The sequence below is a fragment of the Felis catus genome, chromosome C2 (assembly GCF_018350175.1).
Source record: "Felis catus isolate Fca126 chromosome C2, F.catus_Fca126_mat1.0, whole genome shotgun sequence".
In the NCBI taxonomy this organism is placed as follows: domain Eukaryota; kingdom Metazoa; phylum Chordata; class Mammalia; order Carnivora; family Felidae; genus Felis; species Felis catus.
In genome coordinates this window covers 2005640-2029459 of record NC_058376.1, presented here as the reverse complement: position 1 = coordinate 2029459, position 23820 = coordinate 2005640, and the positions used below count along the sequence as shown (strand labels likewise).

The 23820-nt window shown below is 52.6% G+C and overlaps 2 protein-coding genes across 3 annotated transcripts in view; both read right to left on the bottom strand.

Annotated features, from left to right (window-relative positions):
• TSPEAR (thrombospondin type laminin G domain and EAR repeats) overlaps positions 1 to 23820 on the bottom strand; it is a 156591-nt gene that overhangs the window by 44188 nt on the left and 88583 nt on the right. For both annotated transcript variants that reach the window (XM_023238640.2, XM_023238641.2), the window contains exon 2: positions 8607 to 8827. In XM_023238640.2, the coding sequence (XP_023094408.2) occupies positions 8607 to 8827 (221 nt within the window). The remainder of the gene's footprint in view (positions 1 to 8606; positions 8828 to 23820) is intronic.
• LOC111556339 (keratin-associated protein 10-12-like) lies at positions 1805 to 3245 on the bottom strand. The gene has a single exon (XM_023238644.2). The coding sequence runs from the start codon at positions 3203 to 3205 to the stop codon at positions 2078 to 2080; it is 1128 nt and encodes a 375-aa protein (XP_023094412.2). The 5' UTR covers positions 3206 to 3245; the 3' UTR covers positions 1805 to 2077.

The following is a 23820-nucleotide window of genomic DNA, read 5'->3' as shown; positions in this document are numbered from 1 at the left end:
CCCAGGTGATGTCCTGCGGGGTGGGTGCCAGCCGCCCAGCCATCGGTGAGTGTGGGGCCAGCTGTCCCCGTGAGGGCCGCACACCTGACGTCCATGGCCGCGAAGGCTCGGGCCCTGCTGATCCACTCGGGGCTGCTGGCTGTTCACAACCACTTGAAGTGCTGGATTTCGGGTACAGTTGGTGAGACTAAAGATGCCATTCCTCTCTTCTCGTCCCGGGTCAGAGCCCAGGGAAGCACCCCTGCTCTGATCCACAGCACTCAGCAGAACCCAGAGTCGCTTCGGTCCCCAGGGCACGTGCCAGTCTGGCCGACGGGGACTCGGGAGTGAGCGGTTCTGGGGGTCGAAGGGACCGCAAGTCAACGGCAGGCGCCCGCCGGGGAGGGCAGAGGAAGAAGGGGAGGAGGGGTCTTCAGGGAGAAGCAGGACGGGGCCGGGCGCCTGGGCCGTCCTGGCAGGGAGGGTGGGGTGGGGGCCAGAAGCTGAAGCTCAGTGAGATGGGGCAGAGGAGGGGAGGGGCGGCGCCCAGGGAGAGGCCAGGCTGCTGGGTGGGTGGGTGTGGCTGTTCACCGAGCGACTTGGGGACCGGGGACGGGGGACAGGACACACCCTGCACCACAGTGGGGGGGCATGTTGGCATCCACAGGGATCCCGGGTGACTGGCCGGCCAGCCATCCAGGAGTCACAATGTTTTGTGCCAGGAAACGCTCCCCAAGGGACACCTGCTTCCTTCTGACCGCAGGTTGGTACATCACAATGTTGCCAGGCATGGTTTCCCTCGAATGTGGCCCGAGGGCTTGTGAGGCCTCCCAGACGTGGCCCTTCCTCACTGGGGATCATCCGTGGCCCAGGGCACGTGCCTGCTGGGCACCGTGCCTGTAGGGCCGGTGGGAATCCCTCCTCCCCGTTTCTTCCAACAAGGCGACCTGCCTGAACACTTGAAATCCTGAGGGGACAGCCCAATGAGACCCACCATTTTCAGTACGCCAGACCCTGGGCTGTTGGTCCGGGGAGATGGTTAATTTTATGCGTCATCTTGGCCAGGCCATCATGCTCAGTTGTTTGGTCAAACACATACAAACATTGCCGTGAAGGCCCAGACTGATATTTACGTCGGTCGGCTCTGAGTGAAGCAGATTATCTGCCATATGGTGGGTGGGCCTCACCCAATCAGTTGAAGGACTCGGAGCACAGACAGAGGTCCCCCAAGAGGTAGCCGGAGTCTATCAGCAGACCATCTCTGGGCTCAAGCTCCAACATCAGCTCATCCCTGGGAAGCCTGCCCTGCAGATTTTGGACTTGCTGGCCCCCGCGCTCACGTGAACCTATGCCTCAAAACCCCGCATGTTTGTGCACACATCCTATTGGCTGTGTCTGTGGAGACTCCTGACCGACACGGGCTCCCGTCATCACCGCGCACAGCACTCATGCTCCTGGCGTCTTCACACAGAGGGACGCGCTCGCCCCTGTGCCGAGGGCCACCGGAGAGTGGCTGGCACCATGCATGCCCCCAAGGCGGAAGCTCTATTAACCGGGCCTCCTTTGTCCCTGGCAAAGGCTCAGGGCCCGACAGATGGCCCTCCGTCCCTCACTGGTGAAGGGCTCTAGGGGCCTCCCAGGTGGGCCGGCTTGTGGGGCTGCCAGGGGACAGCCAGCGCAGGAGGCCCAGCAGGGGGTGCGGGTGGCCGCCCTGCCCGACGGTGCTGTTGTGACGGACGCGGCTCCAGGCCTCGCAGGGCAGCCCCGCCCGCGTGCAACATCGCAGCCCTTCCCTGCTGGCCGAGACGCGCATTCGAGGCCTTCGGAGGGGCTGACGGTGACTTTATTGGTTAACAGATAGGTCGCTCACGTAGGACAGGACAAAGTGACCTCAATCTGGCTATGATAGAGAGGAGGACACCGGGTGACACACAGGGCCCTTGGGAAGCTGCAGCTGCCCTAGGGAGCCAGCCCGACAGTGAGGGCTCAGCCTTGTCTGCTGCGGTGGGCACCTGGGGGCAGAAGGAGACCCCAGACTGGGCTCGAGGCTCCGAATACTTTGGGTGGGAGTCCTAGTAGCAGTGGGGGGACGTGCCCATCAGCAGCAGGACTGGCCTGAGGCGGGGCCGCAGCAGGCAGGGCGGGGGCACGCGGGGCGGCAGAGCAGGGACACGCAGGAATCCGGGCGGCAGCAGGAGGAGGCAGGGGCACAGCAGGCGGGCCTGCACACGGGGCGGCAGAGCAGGGACACGCAGGAGGAGGGCCTGCAGCAGGGGCTGGGCTGGCAGCAGGAGGGGGCTGAGCAGGGGGAGTCCTCGCAGCACACAGGGGTGCAGCAGATGGGCTTGCAGCAGACAGGGGTGCAGCAGACGGGCTTGCACACGGGGCGGCAGAGCAGGGATACACTGGAGGAGGGTCTGCAGCAGGGGCTGGGCTGGCAGCAGGAGGGGGTTGAGCAGGGGGAGTCCTCGCAGCAGACAGGGGTGCAGCACACGGGCTTGCAGCAGACAGGGGTGCAGCAGGCGGGCCTGCACACGGGGCGGCAGAGCAGGGATACACTGGAGGAGGGTCTGCAGCAGGGGCTGGGCTGGCAACAGGAGGGGGTTGAGCAGGGGGAGTCCTCGCAGCAGACAGGGGTGCAGCACACGGGCTTGCAGCAGACAGGGGTGCAGCAGACGGGCTTGCAGCACACAGGGGTGCAGCAGACAGGCTTACAGCACGCAGGGGTGCAGCAGACGGGCTTGCAGCACGCAGGGGTGCAGCAGTCTCCCTGGCAGGGGGAGGAGGGGCCACACAGGAGGGTCAGGCAGGGGGCCGGGGCGCAGCACGGGGGCTCGCAGCAGCTCTCTGGGCAGTCGTCCACCTGCCAGGAGGAGTCGGGGCAGGAGTCCGAGGCCCCGGGCAGGCAGACGCGGCTGCCATAGCTCAGGTCGCTGGAGCAGACGGACAGGGTGGACGCGGCCATGGCGGGGGCGGTGGGGCTGCAGGAGGCGGTGTGTGTGTGTGAGTGCGTGTGTGTGTGTGTGTGTGTGTGAGGTGTTCTGGCTGTCTGTCGGCTTTTATACCTCCCGGCTGTGTGTTGTCCCAGCAGCAGGCTGAGTGAAGCTCCCCTTCCTTGTTGGTGTTTGTTGTTCTGCTGAGTGCTCACTATGCTGCTTCCCAGTCCAAAAGCTGCTGGCTTATGAGGCTCTTGAGTGGACCTCAGGCCATCCTGACCTGCGTTCATCCCAGAGGAGAGACAGCAGAGATGCTTTGATGCTTTTGTGGAGACTGTAGCAATCAGGAGATTTTCTGGAAGCGACAGCCTGGGCTCCATCCCGTGGGGGACTGCCCGTGTAAACAGACCTTGTCTCCAAGGGCAGGGACGAGGAGGGGGGCAGTCCTGGAAGCTGGGCTCTGAGCCAAGGGAGGGAGGCCCAGCTGAGGACAGGTCTGACGATGCTCGGCCGGCCTGGCCACGGGGCAGGATGCACCGTGTGAGGTGATGCCGCTGGTTGCAGTGGGCGTAGATTGGACTCGCTCTCCCGGGAGGGAGTGCTCGGGCAGGTGTGAGGACAAAGTGTCCTGGGGGCAGAGACTGGCTCACAGAAGGGGCCAGGGTCACAGCCGTGGGCTAGCACCATACGAATGACTGTGAGGGGCGACATGTCTGCTTCACCGCTTCATGCCCCATGCTTGTTTCCACACCTGAGACCTAGTGAGCACATAACACCCCACGTGGCCCCTCACGTCCTCGTGGACACTCGGCCATGGTACTCTAAGCTGCAGGCCTCCGGCGGGGGCTTGTTGGGGCCCAGGGGGCTTCAGGGTTTAAAGCCTCACTGACCCCTGATGGATGGGACTGGGGGCTCTGCCAGTCAGCCCTCAGTGGACAAATGTTATTATCTCAAAGAAATAGTGGCTTAAAACTTACCGAATCTATTGAAAAACTTTAATCTACACATCCAGGAGGATCAACGCACTCAAATAAGTTACGCACAAAAGACCCGCAGACAGACACGTCGCGGCGAGGGTGCCGATGGCAACGTGGATCCACAGGAAAATGGGAAGAGAACCAGAAATGATGAAAAGGCCAGGAGAGCAAAAGCCTTGCATTTCATCTTGTTTTCCTTTCTTGTCTCAGCTTCTTCGAAGTCATGAAAGGCATTAGGTAATAATTACAATACATTATTGGGTTTTTTACATGGACCGATGGAGTGTGTGTTAACAGCAAGACCATGAAAGGGGACAAGAAGGGACAGCATCCCACACGAAAGGGACAAGAAGGGACAGCGTCCTGTATGAAAAGGAGAATGTTTTTATGTCACGGGAGTGGAGCTGGTATAAATCAGAAGCTAATTCGGCTAAGGTAAAATAAACACGCGTAAGCCCTAGAGAGCAAACACTAGGAAAAACTTTTCTTTAAAGTGAAAAATCATTAAATAAAAAAGCCGCCTGAGAAAACATTCACTAGGTGCACAGGAACGCGCCAACGGAGGACGAGAAGAACGCAGGCGGGCGACGCGAGACGCAGAGGGAGAGGAACGGGTGGTAGCAGGTGCTCCCTCCAGCTGCGGCTGGTTCTCCCCGCGGGCGGCGGTCACGTGATGGAAAATCGCCGCTCACGCTGGATTAGCAAATGTTGACGCTTGGCTCCTGGGGGACTAGAGTCAGGTTCCTGTGAGCCCCTGGTCTCATTTTCATCAACCGATCAATACAGAACCCCGTTTCATGTGTGTCCAGGAAAAAACACAGCGTCTCCCTTCACCCGCACATAACGCTCCTGACGCCAGCTGCGTGGGTGCCTCATGATTAAGTTCCATTCCGACACTCCCCAGCGCTAGCGCAGACCCCAGGTTAAGGGTGCGGGCCAGGAGACTGCCCCCACTTCAGAGGCCAGCCACCGGTAGTAGGTGCCTAGTTACCCACAACGTCTGCCTGACTTGGCTACAGAACGGAGGTTCCTGTGACCTCCCCCTCGGGGTTATTACTTTGCTAGGGAAATAGATGAGCTCTATTGCCGATTTGTTACAAAAGTTATTTTAAAGGATACAGATAAACAGCCGCATGGAGGGATGCACAAGGTGAGGCCTGTGGCAGGGGGCGGCGAGTACAGGAGCTTCTCTCCCTGTGGAGTTGGGGTGCGCCACCCTCCTCGGCACATGGACACATTCACCAGACTGGAAGTTCTCAGAATTCTGCACGTTGGGATTTCTACGGAGGCTTCCTCATGCAGGCACGATCTGTCATTAACTAAGTTTCTAGCCACTCTCCCCTTTCCCGAGGATGGGAATGGAGCCTACAGCATGAAGCTTCTAACCAAAGCTTGGTCATTCTGGTGAGTAGCCCCCATCCTGAAGCTAACCCAGAGTCAATCACCTCATTAGAACAGAAATCATTCCTACCACCCAGGAAGTCCCAAGGCATTTAGGAGCTCTGTGTCAGGAACTGGGGTCAAAGACCAAATATTAGCAAGAACCAGGGACAGAGACACATATATTTTATTATACACATATTCTATATATATATCATATTATATATCTCAACATACATTATTATTTCACAGTGAATATCTAGCATTCATTGCTGATTCCCTGAACTCACCTCCAATCGCAACATAACTCACACCCAAAGGAAGCTTATTTAACACATGTATTTTCTCCATGAGGCACATTGCAGCCTTCTTGCATAATGAGGCCATGTCAAGCAGTGACATCACCAAAAGAAGCACAGGATCATGGAAAATGTGGCATTAAATAGAGAGCACAAGACACCTGTTTGACCTCCACTGGGAACCTGTGTGTGGGGACACCCAATGTTTTGCTGCTCAATACACATCCATGAAACACTGTGAAAGTGTTTGATCTGTAATCTCAAAGTCAGTGAGTAGCTGAAGTTGCAAATGCCAAATCCATGAATAATGAGGATCAATAATAACATCAATTGTGAATGAATTAAATAATACAATCAAGGGGAAGATTGTTAGACTGGATAAAATTGAGATTCAACTATATACTCATTATAGGAGACACACTTTAGAGTCAAAGATACAGCTAGACTGGAAGTAAAAGGATAGGAAAAACATATGCAAACAGCAGCCACAAGAAAATATTAATATTTACTAACATCAGATAAAGTAGACTTTAAAACAAAAATTGTTACTAGAGACAAAGAGGGATATTTTATAATGATAAAAAGGTCAATCCATGAGGAACATGTAACAATTATAAACACATACGCAAATAATAACTGAGTACCAAAATAGACAAAGCAAACGCTGACACACATAAAGGAAAAAAATAGACCATTCAATAACATTAGTTGAAGACCTCAATATCCCAATTTCAACAATGGAAAGAACAACTGGTGAGAAGATCACCAAGGACATGAAGAGTACTGTAAACTAGCAAGACCTAATGGACATCTGTAGGACACCCCAACCAACAACAGCAGAATGTACGTCCTTCAGTAACACACACGGCACATCCAATAGGACAGAGCATAGGCTAGGCCATAAACAAACGCCAGTACGTTAAAATGGATACAAAAATGCAAAGTATGTTCTCTGACCACAGGGGAATGAAATTAGAAATTAGTAACAGAAAAGAAATCGGGGGAATTCATAAATATGTGGACACTAAACAACACACTCCTGAATAACCAAAACGTCAAAGAAGAATTCAAAAGGGAAATCATAAAATACTTTTAGGGGCACCTGGGTGGCTCAGAAGGTTGAGCGTCTGACTTCAGTTCAGGTCATGATCTCATGGTTTGTGGGTTCGAGCCCTGCATCGGGCTCTGTGCTGATAGCTCAGAGCCTGGAGCCTGCTTCGGATTCTGTGTCTCCCTCTTTCTCCCCCCTCCCTGCTTGTGATCTCTCACTCTCTTTTTCAAAAATAAATTAAAAAAATTTTTTAAATTAAAAAAATACTTTTAAATGAATGAAAGTGAAGATTGAAATACTAGAACTTACAGGATGCAGCTTCTTAGAGATTTACAGCTGTAAGTTGCTATATTCCGCTTTAAGACATGGCAGACAAGCAGAAGGAAGGAAATGATAAAGATCAGACCATAAATAAGTTAAACAGAGAATGGAAAAATAATACAGAAACGTCAATAAAGCCAATAAAACTGGTTCTTTGAAAAGATCAATAAAATTGACAATCCTTCAGCTACATTGACCAGGGAGAGAGAGACAGATGGAGAGACAGAGAGAGAGAAGACTCAGATGGTGAGAATCAGAAATGAAAGAGAGAACAGTGCTGTCAGCCTTTACAGAAACAAAGAGGATTACAGAGAAATGCTAGAGGCTGTAGAACATCATTTTGTTGCATTAAAGAAAATATAAATCCGTGGGAAAACACCCCCGTTTAAGGATGAGAAGACCTGGGGCGCCTGGGTGGCTCAGTCGGTTAAGCGTCCGACTCTTGATTTCGACCCGTGTTCGGGTCATAATCTCACAGGTTTGTGGGTTCTAGTCCTGCTGCGGAGCCTGCTTGGGATTCTCTCTCTCCCTCTCTCTCCCTCTCTCTCCCTGCCCCTCCCCTGCTCCCTCCCTCTCTCTCTCAAAATACATAAATAAGCTTTAAATACAACATAAAGAAAGCCACTTGTATAAAAGCTGCTTCCCGGAGTGATGTAATTTGAGTCCCCTGGGTAGCGCGATCTCGGTGATAGGACGTGTTCACCACATGCTGTACTTAATCCCCTACGTAGAAGCACTAGGATAAAAGACGTTTCTGCAACACAAGTTTTACCCGAAGAAATAATCACTGAGCACAGCAGAAAGTAAGAGATGAAGCGGACAGCACGGCCAGTCCGTGGGCGGTACACACGTCAGAGTCGTCCAGAGTAGAGTCCTTGCGTCCAACTATTGGAGTCGTGTTCAGGACAGTAGCTGACAAGACAGAGGCTTTACGCTGAGAAGTGGAATTTATGTAAAGCAGAAGAAAACAGAAATTATAGAAAGGGGAAAATGCAGCGAATGGAGTAGAAAACTCGGCAGGCTTGACGGCAGGAAAGAGAGGGGCTTTCGTGAGCAGACGTCACTGACGCATCGGGGAGTGTCGCCTTCCACAGCACAAGCCAACAAGGACCGTGACCGGGGGTGGAAGGGCCCTCCTTTCCTAACTGAGGACTCCAACCTGGTCACACACCTATGAAGTGCACTGTCCTGGGCCCCACGGGGAAGCAGCAACGGGCCCCTGGGGGCCTCACCTTGGGGGGCTTCCAGCCTGGTGGGGGGATGGGAATATTAGCTGGATCTGAGGTGGATGAAACCGCAGATCGCAGGTAACCACGTCCAACAGGGCCTGTTCTTACCGTTTTATTGTCTACATCTCCCATGAAGAGACGGCAAAGTAAAAACTCTAAGCATCATCCCTAGCCTTCGACGGTTCAGCCCACCAGAAAAATTTCCATTGCAGGAATTACCGGTACGAATTCCCAGCAAACGGTTGTCTTAGGTTCTGCTTGCACACACACTGTGACGGGGGCCTCACTACCTACCGAATCCGGCCACTCTTGACCCTACAGATACCGTAGGAGCCTCTGGCTGGAGCCTGGCCACAGTCTGGAGCGGCTGTGCCTGCTGTACGTGGGGGCAGTGAGGACATCACAAAGGAACATGAGTAAAAAGCATCACTGACCTTAGGGGGAAGACTGGGAACTTTCAAGGTTATGACGATCGAAAATTCTTCAGGGAAGAGGTCGCATTGGAAGAAAATCCTCGATGCGGGGAAGCTCATGGCGTGGGGGGCGGCGGCCGAGAGCTGGAGTCCTCGCACGCCATTCGCCTGTGTCACCCTGATTCCGCCCGCAGCGCCATTTGGAGGGAGGGCCTCTGCCAGGATGTCCAGGGGGCGCAGGTCTGTGTCAGGGAAACCACACGTGGGTTATGCGGGTGCTTACGGGGTGCCTGGCGCGGCAGGCTCTGAACCCTCATGGGGCCCCTATGAGTTTCCCCTTGAACCAGTGGGGAAACTGAGGCCCCGAGGGTTAAGACGGCAGTTGAGTCTGCGGCGACCCCTACCCCCTCCGCCAAACCCCGGAGCACATCCCGTGGCGCCACTGTTTCCCAGTTGATAGCCGAGCCCTGTGCTGGGCGAGCCAGGGGACAGAGGACGGACGAGTCCCCTCGGGGGCTGGGCTTCAGGAGTTCAGGGACCCTGGAACGTGGAGCATGGCATTTCCTGTGGCCTCAGCGGGGCTCCGTGACTCGTGTCCCCGCGTGCTGTGGAAGGTAGGGCCGCCGTGGGACGGGCACTGCTCCTCACACAGCCTGCAGAGGGGCAGACATGCTCCCGGAGAGCCTCCGTCCTACAGCTCAAGGTCGTCAGAAACACAGCTGAGGGGCTGGCCTGCCTCAGCTGAGGCCAGATGATGGGAAAGGAAAATGGGGAGCCCGGAGGGGGGCACCTGTGCCCAGAGAGGCTGTTTCTGGACCAGCTCACAGGGCCCGGCCTCCAGAAGGGAGGTGCCGGCTTGGAGTAGAGCCCGTGGCTGCCGCCCGGACCCTTCCCGACCCGGCCACGCGAGGTCAGCGGGCAATGACAGTGGAGGCTGACCTGAGGTCCAGTGTGGTCTGTCACAGGTGTCCCTCCCTCCGTCCCTACAGGAGCCATGGTCCCTTGATTCAGTGTCCTTCCAGGAGGGAGAGGCTTCCCTGGGACAGGAGGCCCCATGACCGGGGTCTTGAAGGGTTTTCTGTGCCGTCGCAGCCTGGCGAGGCCCACGGCACATACCCGCTTGCATTGGTCTGGGACATAGTGGCCTGTGTCCTCTCCCAAGGGCAAGGCCTGTCCAGGACGGACACTGTGGTACCTCCATTTCCCCAGAAGTGTGTGGCCGGCCCCTGGCCTCTCGTCGTCGCTGGATAAATGTCTGCCACACTGATGTGAACTGGGCAGGGAAAGCAGGGTACCCTGCAGAGGGTCTTGAACATGGGTTGTGCACAGAGGCTGCGTCCGCCGCTCATGGTGAGGGCGTGGGCAGAGAAACAGCGGCAAGAGTAGTTTGCAGCAGGTGCTGGGACCCAGGAACCCGGACCGCCTCCCGTGAGCACACAGCGCCACTTTGGGTTCGTGGCTGGCTCCAAGTAGGTGGACGTTCGGCCGTCACTGACCGGTCCTCTGGTTTACCAGGGGAACAGCTCTTCAGAGCAGGGTCGCCGTCACCAACAAAACCCAGAAAACTTCAGCGGTGACTGCCGCCCCTCTGGCTGGCTCTGTCCTCACAGGCGCTCGGCACACCTTTCCTGTTGTACGGGTTCCGAGCCCAGTCCCCGCTGGCAGGGACAGACGGCTAATATTTGCAGACGGTTGCCAGCTTCTAGGCGCCCCTGCGGGCTACGTCCACCTCATGCACACCTGGCCCAGGCTGGTGTCGCACAGAGGACGTGACCGATTCCCTGTGCCTGGAAAAACCTCGAAGGCCTTGATCAGGGTGCAGAGGAAGGGCGCCCAGCCCTCTGTCTGCTCTCTGAACGTGGGTGAGGACACCAGGTGACCAGTCAGAGTGGAGAGCTCCTTCCCAGCGAGGCTGGGGAACATCACTCCCTCTCCTGAGTCACATGGCCACCCACCGCAGTCACACCGGACCAGACCCCAGCAGCCGGGGCAGACGTACACCTACAGTTCTCAGGCAGCCCACAGAATAATCCAGAAAACCCAGGGACACCCTCCCTTAGGGGTTGAACCAGTGATCCTCCTTGAAGCAAGGGCTGTGGCTCAGGGGGTGTGGGGGTCTGGGGTCACTTCTAGCCTGTTGGGGGACGGCATGATCACGACTCCCCATTTCTGTGAGAAGCAGAGTCTGGAGGCAGCACCAGCGAGAATGGTGGGTGGCGACTGATGCATCTGAGAGGGGCTTTGCTGTTCCCTAGTTGGACCCCCTTCTGAGGACAGGGCAGGCTGAGCTCGCAAACCCTGCCCCCGCCCTGGGCCAGCAGCCCCGTCAGAGGCCACCCCCTGCAGGGCTGAGCAGCCAGGTGGCCTGGGACCAGGACCTGTGAGGATAGGGCACATTTCCCCCCCCTCGGATCAGAGGGACATAAGAAGGAAAGTCTGAAACAGGAGTTCAGAGGACAGGCACCAGGTGCGAAGAAGAAATGACAAGACAGCGAGTCGCGCGCGTGTGGTCCGGAGTCAGGGAAGACGGGTCCCAAGCGCTGCTGGGCTGCAGCACTGAGTGCCATCAGGACTTGGGGGCCAGGCGGAGGGAGCAGAACGATGGGCACCCCAGTATGGATACTCCGGCTCCCTAATGCCCCCAGCAGGACACCGAGCAGGGCTGTGCCCCCGGGGTTCACAGGAGGGGAGCCCGGAGCAGCCATTGCAGTGGGGACCATGGACCTGCCCACGCTGCCCAGGAGCATGGAGCACGACTCAGATCACACCTGCCCCCTCCACCCCCTCCACGCCCCCCACCCCCCCATGGGTTTCACCGTCAGATCCCTGCCGGTCCTGGTCAAGAGGAAGCTGTGCACGGCGCGTGGGGGCCAGTGGGGCGCGAGAGGGGCCTGAACTGGGTCGGGAGGACAACGACGGATGCCTCTGGGGGGCGCTGTGAGGAGGGGCGGGTATATCAGCATTGTCACTATTGTTCCCGTGTTACAAATGGCACGTGGAGAGCCGGGAGACCGTCGGCTTCTTGGAAAGAGCAGCGCTAGAACTCCCTCCTGGAGAAGGGTCTGCGTCCCTCAAGGGTCTGCGTCCCTCAAGGGTCTGCATGCCAAGGGCAGGGGTCACCCCTGAGGCAGCTGTGGGGGGGGGGGGCAGGGTCCCAGACCGACCGTAGGGAGAAGACTGGCATCTCAAGGGTGGGGGCGAGCCTGGGCTCCGGGACCTAACCCTGACGAGGCCTGGGGCGGCAGGGGCACCAGGGTCGGACTCCAAGTCCTCTGGGGGTGTGTCAAGGTGGGGCCCCTGGGGGGTGTGAGGCTCTAAGGAAACACTGTGCCCCACATTCACCCCCCAAAACGCCGAGAGACGCTGGGTGCACGGCCCGGCCGGACGGTTTAGGCCGAGGCCCCACCAGGCTCTGGCCCCTCGTTCAGGACACGCGCATCTGCCACCAGGCAGGCCGCCAACACCCAGGACGGGTCTCGGCCCGGCTGCGCCCCGGACACAGGCAATCAGGGTGCGTCAGCAGCACGGGGAGCCCCGAATCTGGCTGATCCCCCGGGGAGCCCCTCCCTCCCTCCGTTGTTTGGCTAAAGAGCCTCTTCCTGGGCCCCCTCCCCCCACTGCCATGCAGACGCGAAGGCTCCGCCGCGACACACGCTGGGTCCGTGGCCTCCGGGTCTCCACCCCCGCCCCGCGTGCCGTCTGCACGCACGGGCGGGGAGTTCCTGCCTCCCTGGAGGTGTTCCCGCTGGAGGCAGGGAGGAGGGGTGACCGAGTCTACAAGAGGCAGAGCCACCGCAGGACACTCAGACGCACACGGAGACGCTCGGCAAGTTAGTTCTAACCAGCGGGACACACACGCACCGCAGCGCCCTCCTCCGCCCGGAGGCTGCGTACGCGTGCGGGCCGCGACCACGTCACGTGCCGACCTTGACCCTGCCGCGTGCCGACCGTGCCCACGCTACGTGCCCATGGCCACAGGACCCCGACTCCCGGCCTCCACAGCAGCCGGCCCCGAAGCCGTCGGCCCAGAGGAGCCAGGACCTGGCGGACGACTGACCCCCTCCCTCAACCCCTAACCGCTCACGTCGGAGGCCGGGCTTCGCCTTGGCTGCCTGCAGCTTCCCCACCCCCACGGTCTCCGGGCTGCCCAGAGCCTCTCTTCTACCCCTATGACTTCCCTCCCTACCCGGCTCGGAGTCTGCCAAACCCGGTGCTGGTGGGGGGCCCCCTGTCACAGCCAGCTTGGAAGAAACAGCCCCTGCTTCTTCTCATTTAGGGGGTCTTCCTTTACAGAGGCTTCTTGAAAGCGCAGCTTCAGGGGTACTTGTCCTCAGGGTACTTACAATTTAGCGGTGGTAGCCATGAAAACATGGACTCAAAACCGGCCACACGTTGGTCCTAAACGAGCCTCTAGATCTTAAGAGCCGTCCCACAACTAACTCACTGAAACTGAAACTCTCAGAGCCTCGGTTTTCTCATCTGTAAGATGGGAAGGTGGGGCGTCCCCGGTCAGGGACCCAGCTGAGCCGCTGGGTGGGTGAGCCGGTAACAGCAGCAAGGCAAAGCGGAGGAAGCAGTGAAGGCTGTCATCACTTACTGGGGTAGTCTGAGCAAGAGGCTAAAACCAGAGGAAGCGCGGACTGCCCCCCCCCCCGCCCCCCAGGGAAAGGCATGTGGTGGGGGTCATGCCCAGGAGCCCAGGATGAAAGCCTCCGGTGGTTCGAGGAGTCCTGGAGTGGGGAGGAGCGGGAGGGAGGGTTGGGCATGAAGCACGGGTACTGAGTCGGGGGGGAGGGGCTTCCAGGCATCCCACGAGGAGGCCTCTGATGGCGGCGCCAGGGCTAGAAATGCACATGTAGTCGGAGCATGGCTGGCGGGCCTGGATCTCTGCTGCAGTTTCCCCAGGATGGCAGTGCCCTGGCTGTGTCCCAATCCCAGTGTGTGGCGGGGCTTTCTCGTGCCGCCCGCCGGGTGAAGCCTTTGTGATTGACTGCGGCTGGGCTGATAGGTCACGCATAGGATTTCTGGCCCGGAGCCAGGCCCTTCACGCTCCAGAACTGTGTCCTGGGAGGGCTTTCTATACTGGAGCCCATCAAGACCCGGGTTATTCGGGAGAGGCCACCTGCGTCGGCTGGCAGTGCAAGTGTGGGCCACAGCTCCTCAGCCAGCTGGACCCTGACACTGTAGATGGCCTCCAAGAAGGGGGGCTCCCCCACTGCGGCGGGAAAGGAGGCAGAACTCAATGGCCAAGAAAGTCCCCCTTACTCTGGGGATTTCATTGATTTAAATTGTGTGCCCAGAGCCCAGGAGAAGTTTATTTCCAGGAATTTAGGTTGGGGTATTGTAAGTGTTGCTCTGTGGGACAGTAAGACTGACTGTATAGCCATCATCACAAATCAGGCCAGTTTGGGCCTAAGAAGAGGCAGGTGGACCCATGACAAGAGATGGAGAATTCAAATGCCCGTGGGTCAGTAGTCCGCGTGGGTCAGCGGGGAGGGAAGGGCATTCAAGAGAGGGTGATGGCAAGGCTGGGTGTCTGTGGGGAGAAAACCAGGCTGAACTCCTCCCTGAACAGGACATGTAGTCGTCCCTCCCAGGACGTCCCTCCCTCCTCCTCCCAGGAGGGCGGACGGTGAACGTTCCAAGTTGGAGGATTGGTGGCTATCTCTGTGACTTTGGGGTACAGATGATTCCCCAAACAAGCTCAATAAACACGAGCCATTAGAAAGAAGCCGGTACATTTGCTCATGTCAGAACAAGAACTTCTGCTCAGGAAAGACACCACACCACGGGCAAAGCCAATAGTCCCAGCACGGAACAAGAAAGGTGTCTGTCACACCAAGAAAGGTACAGAAGGAACAGGAAGCCCCTGAAAACCAACAAGGAAAACATAGGAATAATCTTCACCAAAAAAAAAAAAAAAAAAAACCCAACAACAACAACAAAAACAAAGGTAGGCAACCTAAAAAAGAAGAAACCCAAAGGGCTCACATATGACGAAATACTCAAGTCAATAAGGAGTCAGATTAATGCAAATTAACCCTGATAAAAGACCACTTTTCTCCTGTTATACTGGTTAAAAAAGGAAATAGGAAAACAATGTAAAGACGGAGCGGGAATAGGAAAGTAACTCATGTCCCTTTTGTGTGTTCAAACCTGCTCTTCTTAACTTGTTTTAAAGGAAGTCAAGGGATACGGAAGAGGTTGACACACTGGGCTTTGAGCGGGACCCTGAGGCTCTCTGGGGCTGCAGCACGGACACATCCAAAACCGGCGAAGGCAAAAGCAGTGTGGCAGTTGGACCACTGCACTTTCAGGGAGGTGTCAAAATAGCAATGACACCAAGAATAACCTCGAAAAGGCATAACAAGAGTGCCCGTGGCCGGCCAGAGCTAAGCCCTCTACACGCATCGACACTTTTCAATCCATGTTCATCCGCTTCAGTCTCCCGCCAAAGTCTGCTTTAACTCCTTGGGTTCAAGGGTACTCAGTGTGCACATTGCCCAAAGGGTCAAGCAGACGGTACAGCAGGGACCGGGGCCTTTGCGCCCAGCTCTCCTGAGACCTGTGTGTCCCAGAGCCTCTGCCATTGGCCTTTCAGAGGCTCATCTCCTCATTAGTAATAGGGAACGGTATCCCCCTTCCTTGCAGGGCTGTAGGAGGGATTGGAAATACTGTCTGGCAGGTAGAAGTCGCTCCCCAGAAATGGACAGCCTCACAGTGACTGATCTGGAAACGGACTGCCTGTCCCTCACGAGGCAGTCAGCCCTGTGCTGGGCCAATGACAGAGGCTCTGGGACACACAGCTCTCAGGAGAGCTGGGCGCAAAGGCCCCGGTCCCTGCTGTACCGTCTGCTTGACCCTTTGGGCAATGTGCACACTGAGTACCCTTGAACCCAAGGAGGGTTCTGTGGGAGGATGTAGCTGCCTGCAGGAAGGCAGGCTCCCAGGGCTGGCTAAGCAGGAGCCGAGTAAGCTCCACGTGGCTAGTACACAGCATGGTGTTCCATCCGCTTTGCATAAATCGGCAATAGGGTATCCGGGGTGCCTTAATCAGCTGACACAGAAAAATACACACACAGCTGGAACGAGTCCACCCGCTGGACCCACACTTGCCAGCCCCAACCCGGAACCTTCTCTTCCCTCCTTTCTCCAGTGTTGTCCATTAGGTATAGCAACTGCCCGGCCTCAGTGGACACATGGGCATTCAGGAGGCGAAACACGGGTCACGCATCACACAGACCGCAAGGCTGGCATGGGGACAAGCGGGTTTGATCTGAGCTCTTCCCGAGACAGGATGCTCAGCTGCCCGCAGGGCCCCACCCACAGAACTTGTCCCTATTGATCCAAGATGCCACCTCTAATCTCCTCTGCCAGGAGCTGAGAGGTGGGAGAGGCGAACATGAAGGGGCAGTCCCTGCCCCCCGGGGACCTTTATAATAAAAACACTGCTCTCCCCCGCCAGGCAAGATTATCTCTGCGATCGAGCCAGCTTCCCATGTTCCCTTATCTCACGTCCTTCCGGCAAGTGAGAACAGGATGAGAGGATGAATCCGGCTGCAGTGGCCCCAGGCTGCAGGATGTGGAAAGTCCAAACCGCTCAGCACCTGGAGCTTCACCTGCCTTCCGATCCCGTTGTGGGCGACTCCTCCTTGATTCTATTAGCCTTCAAACGTGTGCACTGGGCCCAGGGATTCTGGAATCGGAGCCGGAAAGGGCTGACATATCAGGGCTACTGGCACAGGGAGGACTGGTAGTGTGCCGCTAGAGGAGAAGGAAGTTTATGGAACTAAGTGCTCCATTAGACGAGAAGACGGGTATCAGACCGACCAACTAACTTGGATTTAAGAAACTTGAATGCAGAAGGATAAGTTAATGTAATTGTATGTAATGTAACTCAGAGGGAGTGAAAACAAGACAAATAGAGGAAATCAATTGAAATCAAAGCTGCTTCTTTGAGAAGATGAATAAAATTGACAAGCTTCCAGCCAGACTGACAAGGGGGAAAAAACAAGAAGAAACAACTTACCAATATCGGGAGCAAAAGAGGGATATTACCAACCATTTTCCACAAATTAAAAGGTTAAGGAGGGACCTCCACAAACAACGTTATGCTTATATATTCAAACCCTGTGTGAAATGGACCAATTCCCGAGTAGGCACAAATTCCTGAAACTCATTAAAGAAGAAAGATGACCAGAAAGTCCTGTATCTGTTAAAGAAAACTCCAGTTTCTTAGGAAATTCTCCCAGATATTTAAAGAAGACCAAACGCTGACTCTACACAATCTTTTCTAGAAAGTAGAAGAGGAGGAACCCTTGCCCACTCCTTCCACGAGGGCAGCACTATCAAAATTGAAGACCTTGCAATAAAAGAAAACTACAGACCTATATCTTCATCACAGCAGACATGAGAATCCTGGATAAAATGTTAGCACATCAAATCCAGCACCATATAAAAAGGACAATCATCACAACCAAGTGAGGTTTACCTAGGAACTCAAGACTGGCTCAAAATTCAAAAGTCAATTAATGTGAGTACACGGAACCTCTCTGTACTGGCTTTGCAATTTCCCGTAAATATCAAAATAAAAAGCATTAATAACCAATTAATGTAATTCACTGTATGAAGAGACTAAAAAAGAAAATGACGCAATCATCTCAACAGGTACATGAAAAGCATCCCATGAAACCCAACATCCATTCAGGATGAAATCTCTCAGTGGTAAGAGGGAGCTTTATAGCCTGAGAAAGCTAATCTAGACAAAACCACCACGACCACGGTCCAACTGGCGTGAATATTGAACACCTCCCCCCAAGACCAGGGATGTGCTAGTGTGCACACCCACACCTCCTCGCTTGGCCCACTGGAGCCCAGCATCAACGAGCCCATCTAGCTCCGGATCTTGGCTTCTAAATGCCGTCATCTGCTGAGAGAAGCAGGGCTCCCTGGAGAAGGGGTGGGTTGTAGGGAGGGGAAGGGGAGAATTCGAGATGAGCTGGGACCAGAAGTGAGATGTTGGAAAGCTGCAGGTGTGCTGAAAGGTACAAGAGCCAAACGAAGGAGGTCCCAATGGTCAAAGCTGGGACAATTCGGACAACAAAATAAATGATGATGATACTGGATTATAACTCAAATAATACAACAAATACTCTCTAAGTCACATTGAAATGAATAAAAACATGTAAATAAGTGGAGGGGAAGGGGCAACTCCTCCTTATAGAAGGATTTCAGTTAATAAGTGGAGGTGGGATGGGGAAGTGGAAACTCACCATCAGAACACCACAGGGACCTTGTTGCAGGCACAGTCCCCAGAGGGACGCTAAAATCATTGGACAAACGCGGTATCTGCGAAGTTTCATAGAACCTCCCCCACCACAAATATTTATCAACTACAAAGGGAAATATAACCATATCCCCTGTGACAAGACACATCAGCATCATGTGCCCTTGTTTCACTGTGGGATTCTTTCCCCAAATATAATAACCTTGGTCTAGTTGTGACCAAACCTCGGACGACCCTAAATTTCTACAAGACACCTGGTCAGGGCTCTTCAAAACTGTCAAGACAGAAAGGATAAGGAAAGACCAAGAAACTCTCAGACTGAGTCTTCCCTAAGACTAGGGAGACCTTACAAATGCAGCGTGGGGTCCCGGACCAGAGAGGGGACATTTGTGGGAAGTGGGTCTGTCCTCTAGTGACTAGTAACGTGCCAACGTTGACTTCTAAGACTCGTCATCGATCTATGGGTATGTGAGATGTTACTAGAGGAAGCTGGGCGAGGGGCATCCGTAAATCTTCCGTCCTCTTTTAACAAGTATTCTGCCAACTGCACAAAACCAAAAATTGTCCCGTGAGCTCAGCCACACCTGGACAAGCAGATGTGTGTGTGCTGCTGGCCGGTCATGCCACGTGCTACCTGCACCCCGTCCTTCACTTGCTGCAGCCTGGAGTCCCCGAGAAAGGAGGCCTGCTCGACATTTTCTTCCCTCCCAGGTTCTGGCTCTGGATCTGCTTCAAAGCAGGTGCTCGCTCTGGGTGGAAATGTGTCCCCAGGAGGGTGCTGAAGCCCTAACCTCCGGTACCCGCAGATGTGACCTTAACTGGAAAGGCGGTCTTCGTAGAGGATCAAGATACATTGAGGTCATTGGGGGAGAGGGATCCTAATCCAATACGACCTGGTGTCCTTGTAAAATGAACGAATGTGGATGCAGACAGGCACCCAGGGAGGGTGCCGTGTGCAGATGCAGGCAGAAATCGGCAGATGCTTCTACAAGCCGAGGAACCCCCAGATTGCCAGCGAACACCAGAAGCTGGGAAAGCACGGGACAGGTTCTCCCTCGTGGCCTCAGGAAGAATCAACCCTGCCGATCCTTGATCTCAGACCCCCAGCCTCCAAACGGTGAGAGAACGAATCTGTTGTTTAAGCCACGGTCTGTGGTGCTTCGTTACTGTGACCTACTGAGCGCCACATACAAACCATGACTCATCGCTAGTTAGAAACCAAATAACCTGCCAAGCACAGAGGCACATGACTGTGCTCAGCCAGCAGGGCACTCCGCGGAAGCACTCGCCCCAGACCAGGACCTAGGACCCAGCACCCAACACACAGGGATTCTACCTTGGCCCCCGGTGACCCCTGCTAAAACAACAAGAAACCACACTCCGCCCCCAAGTTTTCTTTCTCCAACTAAACACAGGGAAAGACTCCCAAGCCAATTTCCTGAGTTCTGTGAACGGAGCAAGGACCTCTGGAAGGAAAACAGCGGTGGCTGGTTCTGCAAGGAACCAACATTCAAAAATCTTGGCACCCAGGGTGGGAGGGTGTGGGGAGCCTGCTGCTAGGACAGCACAAGCCAGGAGGGTGTGAAGAGAAAACCAGAGAACCTGGCACACACTCGCATTAGGGGTTTTCATCTCTGTATTGCCTGAAATCCTCTCACGTGCCCCACTGATATCGCCGCCCAGGGGTATAATCTGTTGCTTACATCCTGTGTGAGCAGAGATATTTTCCTCACCCTCTCTGGGCTTTTGCGTCCTCCCCATGGTCAGATTAATAGGACTCATGCCTACGATATTTACAAGGACTGGTAAGAATGGCAAAGGGCAAGCACATTCTGATCACTGAATGTGTGGGGCACAGGTGGATTGGTCAGAACGTAGAGACACTGTCATGATTTCTGGGTATTTTAGCAGTGTTTTAAAAATTATGTTTGGAATACTGATGTGTTGGAGTCCTTGCAGGCAGTACTGATTCTCTTCCAAGGATTATAAAATCAAAAAGGATTTTAAGTGAAAGTGTCTGAGAGTTGCCTACAACTTGACCGCAGAAGAGGCAGAGATTGTCCGGTATGCCAGAGTACCCGCCATGTCGAAAGCCTGGTTCCAGGATGGATGAGAATGTTCATCACACAGGTTTTCAGCCACCAGCTCAGTGTGCCAACTGTAATACATGGGACAAGAGGGTAAAGATCATCCAAAGATTGAGAATTCTGGGGGAGAGTCTTCTTTAAAATAAAGTGCTGCTCCCCTACTGTGGCCCAGCAGAGATGGCCATTCGTGATCAAGGCCATCAGTGTGCTTACCAAAGTCAACTCTGAGTGCAGAAAGTAATTTGCTAGGCAGGGAGCAAACCTCACCAAGATATCCAACGCTGTTACCCATTTCCATTGGCCATTTGGGTGGGGCCTCATCTCATGAAGAATTAGTTTACAAAAAACAAAACTCTCTTCATTGGTCTTTCATTCACTAAGAGATATTATTTCAATTTCTAACTTAGCGAAAATACAAATGTTGGTGACTCGAGAGACAAAGACGGTGACTAGAGGTCATATCTACCCCGTTGAATAACTGGTGCTTCTCACTAGGCACAGAGACCAGCACCTTTGGGATGCCCCCTGTCTGTGTCCTCAGAGCCTGTAACAAAGACCTAGCATTCCCACGCCCTTGAATGGACCCTGATCTGTGAAATTCATTATCACCAGGTGAAGCACTTCCTTAGCTTGTTTTGGACCCTTACAGACCAGTCTGATTGAATATATTTAACCTGGAGAATTTGTAAGGCCCATAACTAAGCACATGCTTCTGCCTCTCAGACTGGCTTCAGACTCTTTACACATGTCCCATTTCTTTCTAGAAATGCCCTCTGTTCATTTACTCACTAGAAACCATCAGCAATGCCAGGACGAAAGTCCAAGCACCTCCCTTGACCACTCTTACCCACAAGATTCTTAGCTGTGAATCTGGATTTTGCCTCCACATATGGGGCCCTCAGTTGGGGCTTGATATACTTACCATGGGGTATGTGCAAACAGGACTCCACTGAACCTTGGTTGGGATGTGGGGTTGGTGATGTTTCTCATGGAGCTTGGAACCCCAGAAAAGTTAGGCTGAGGCTCCGGCACCCATTATGAGAGTTCTACAGGGAGACTGTTGGTTGCATGCTCCAGTTCTGGGCAGCAGGTATGTGTCAGTTTGGAATTGAATCTAGCTGGAGCATTTCCCAGAGTGAAAAAGGCAGACTCAGTTTCAGAGTCAGGAAAGATCTTGAATAGTCAAAGAGGGAAGCAAGGGATTGACTAGAAAAGAAACAGCAGTCTCAAAAACAAGGAGTGGGGCTTTGCTTTGGGTCACGATGGACCTGACTTGTCCTCCCACCTTAAATAAGTAGAAGATGGGACAAAGGATACAAGAAACCCATTTTCAGACATTGGACAACTGACAGTGCAGAACTTGGATCCCTGGGAGAAGAAAAGCAGAGGGGGTGAACCCTACGATTGCCCAGGCTCAAGGGCCAAGAGAGTCTCTAGGCCACAGTACATGGAGGGGAATGCTATCAGCATTGTGTTTTGTCGAGCTGAAGAGGGGGAAATCAGGGTCAAGGAGGCTGAGGCACTGGGAATTTATGAGGGCAGACACAGGAGAAGAGGCAAATATACAGCAAAAGGCTCCATGGGAACCCCCTGAGACCACTGTTGATACCAAGCCATTCATTCAGAGCTCAGAACCCCATGAGGCTGGACAGTAATAATGATGGAGCTCGAAGGTGAACAATTCCTAGAGCTTATGCAAGGCTGAGAGACACTGGAGTTCCAAAAAACCAGAGTGGAGAGACCTCATTGAGTACCAGAGACATTCAGTACAGATCCCAGAAATCACATAATAGTTGTGCTAAACCTGCCTGAGAATAAAGGCCTCTCTAGATCTGCCGTAACAAAATGTAGAAACAAGCATAGAAGCATCACAATTATCAAGCCGTCCCACAGGTGGTAACTGCCAGACAGAACAAAGCCCAGCACTCCTTAAAAGAAGGAAACAAAGTACGACAGTCAACAGTATGACAACATTATTTAATTGAAATCCAGAAACCAATAAAAATTGCTAGAAACATTAAGAAGAGGAAAATCTAACTCATAATAAAGAGACAAAACAGTTTATAGAAATAAACCCAGAAATAACAGTTGATGGAATTAGCAGACAAGGTAGTAAAAACAACTACGATAAATATGTTCGAGGATTTCAAGGGAAAAATGAACACAATGAGGAGAGAAATGTAAGGTACAAAAGAGAACTGAATGGAGCTCCAAGAGCTGGAAAACATAATATTAACAGTAAAAAATTTAAAGGATGAGTTTACACTCAGTGTAAAGATTACTGACCTAGAAGACATAATCAGAGAAATTACTCAAAACAAAAGACAGTAAGAAAAAAAATTAAATTAACAGAGCCTCAGTGATCTGAGGAACAATATTAAGTGGTCTAACATACATATAATTGGAGTACCTGAGAAAAAGTTCAGGTGGGGGGAGACAAAAAATATTTAAAGAGATAATGGCCAAATAACTCTTCCAAATTTGATGAAATTGAGAAATATATGGAAAACTTGAGAAACAATATATACTAACATGACCTTGTTGACATTTATTCCATCCAACAACAGTAGAGTTCACATTTTTTCAAGTGTATATAGAACATTCACCAAAATAAATCGTATGCTGGGCCATAAAACAAGTCTTAGTATATTTAATAGGATTGAAATCATACCGAGAATGCTGTTTGACCACAACAAAATCAGAAATAATGAACAGAAAGATACCTGGAAAACTGAAAAATATTTGGATATTAAATAACAAACTTCAAAATAGCCCATGAGTCAAAGAAGAAATCACAATGGAAAATTGGAAATATTTTAAATAAAATAAAAATAAGCTTTATGGAATGCAACTCACACAATATATAGAAGGAAATGTGTAGGCTTTATTTATATTAGAAAATAAGGAAGGTCTATAATTATCTAAGCTTCTACCTTAAGAAGCTACAAAAGAAGCACAATTTGAACCCAAAATAAGTAGAGGGAAGGAAATAATTGAGAAGTGTAGAAATCTACCAAGTAGAAAATGGACAAACAAGAGACAATAAACCTAAGTCTAATTTTTTGAAAGATCACCAAAATTGATAAATTTCTACCTTGACCAGTCAAGAAAAAGAAAAGAAAGAAAGAAAATGAAATAAATTAACAATATCAGGAATAAAGAAAGGGTTATCACTAGAGATTCTATAGCCACTAAAAGAATGATAAAAGGGGTGCCTGGGTGGCCCAGTCAGTTGAGCGTCCAACTTCAGCTCAGGTCATGATCTTGCGGTTCATGAGTTCGAGCCCCACGTCAGACTCTGTGCTGACAGCTCAGAGCCTGGAGCCTGCTTCGGATTCTGTGTCTCCCTCTCTCTCTGTCCTTCCCCTGCTCATGCTCTGTGTGTATCTCTCTCTCTCTCAAAAATAAATAAACATTAGAATTTTTAAAAAGAACAATAAAAGAAGAAGGCAATTTTATGCTGATACATTCAACAACTGAGGTGAAATGGACAAATAGCTGGAGAGATATAAATTATAAATATGAATACAAGAAGATACAGAAAAACGAAATAGCCCTCTATCAGTTGAAGTAACTGAATTATAGTTAAGATCCTTCCCACCAAGAAAATACCAAGCCCAGTCCTAAGGAATATACAAAAAAGCTATTAGAATTCATAAGTGTAGTTACAAAGGTTACAGGATACAAGGTAAATACACACAAATTAATTAAATTTCTACATGTTAGCAATGAATACTTGGAAATGTAATAAATAAACCATTATCTAAAACATTGCAAAGTGAAGTGATAGAGAAACTTAACATATGTACAACATCTATCTACTAAAAAATGACAAAATATTGTGGAAAAAAGTCATCCTAAG

Excerpts from the sequence above, each read along its gene's own strand:
- LOC111556339 (XM_023238644.2), bottom strand. The coding sequence starts at position 3,205 with ATGAACGCAGGTCAGGATGGCCTGAGGTCCACTCAAGAGCCTCATAAG.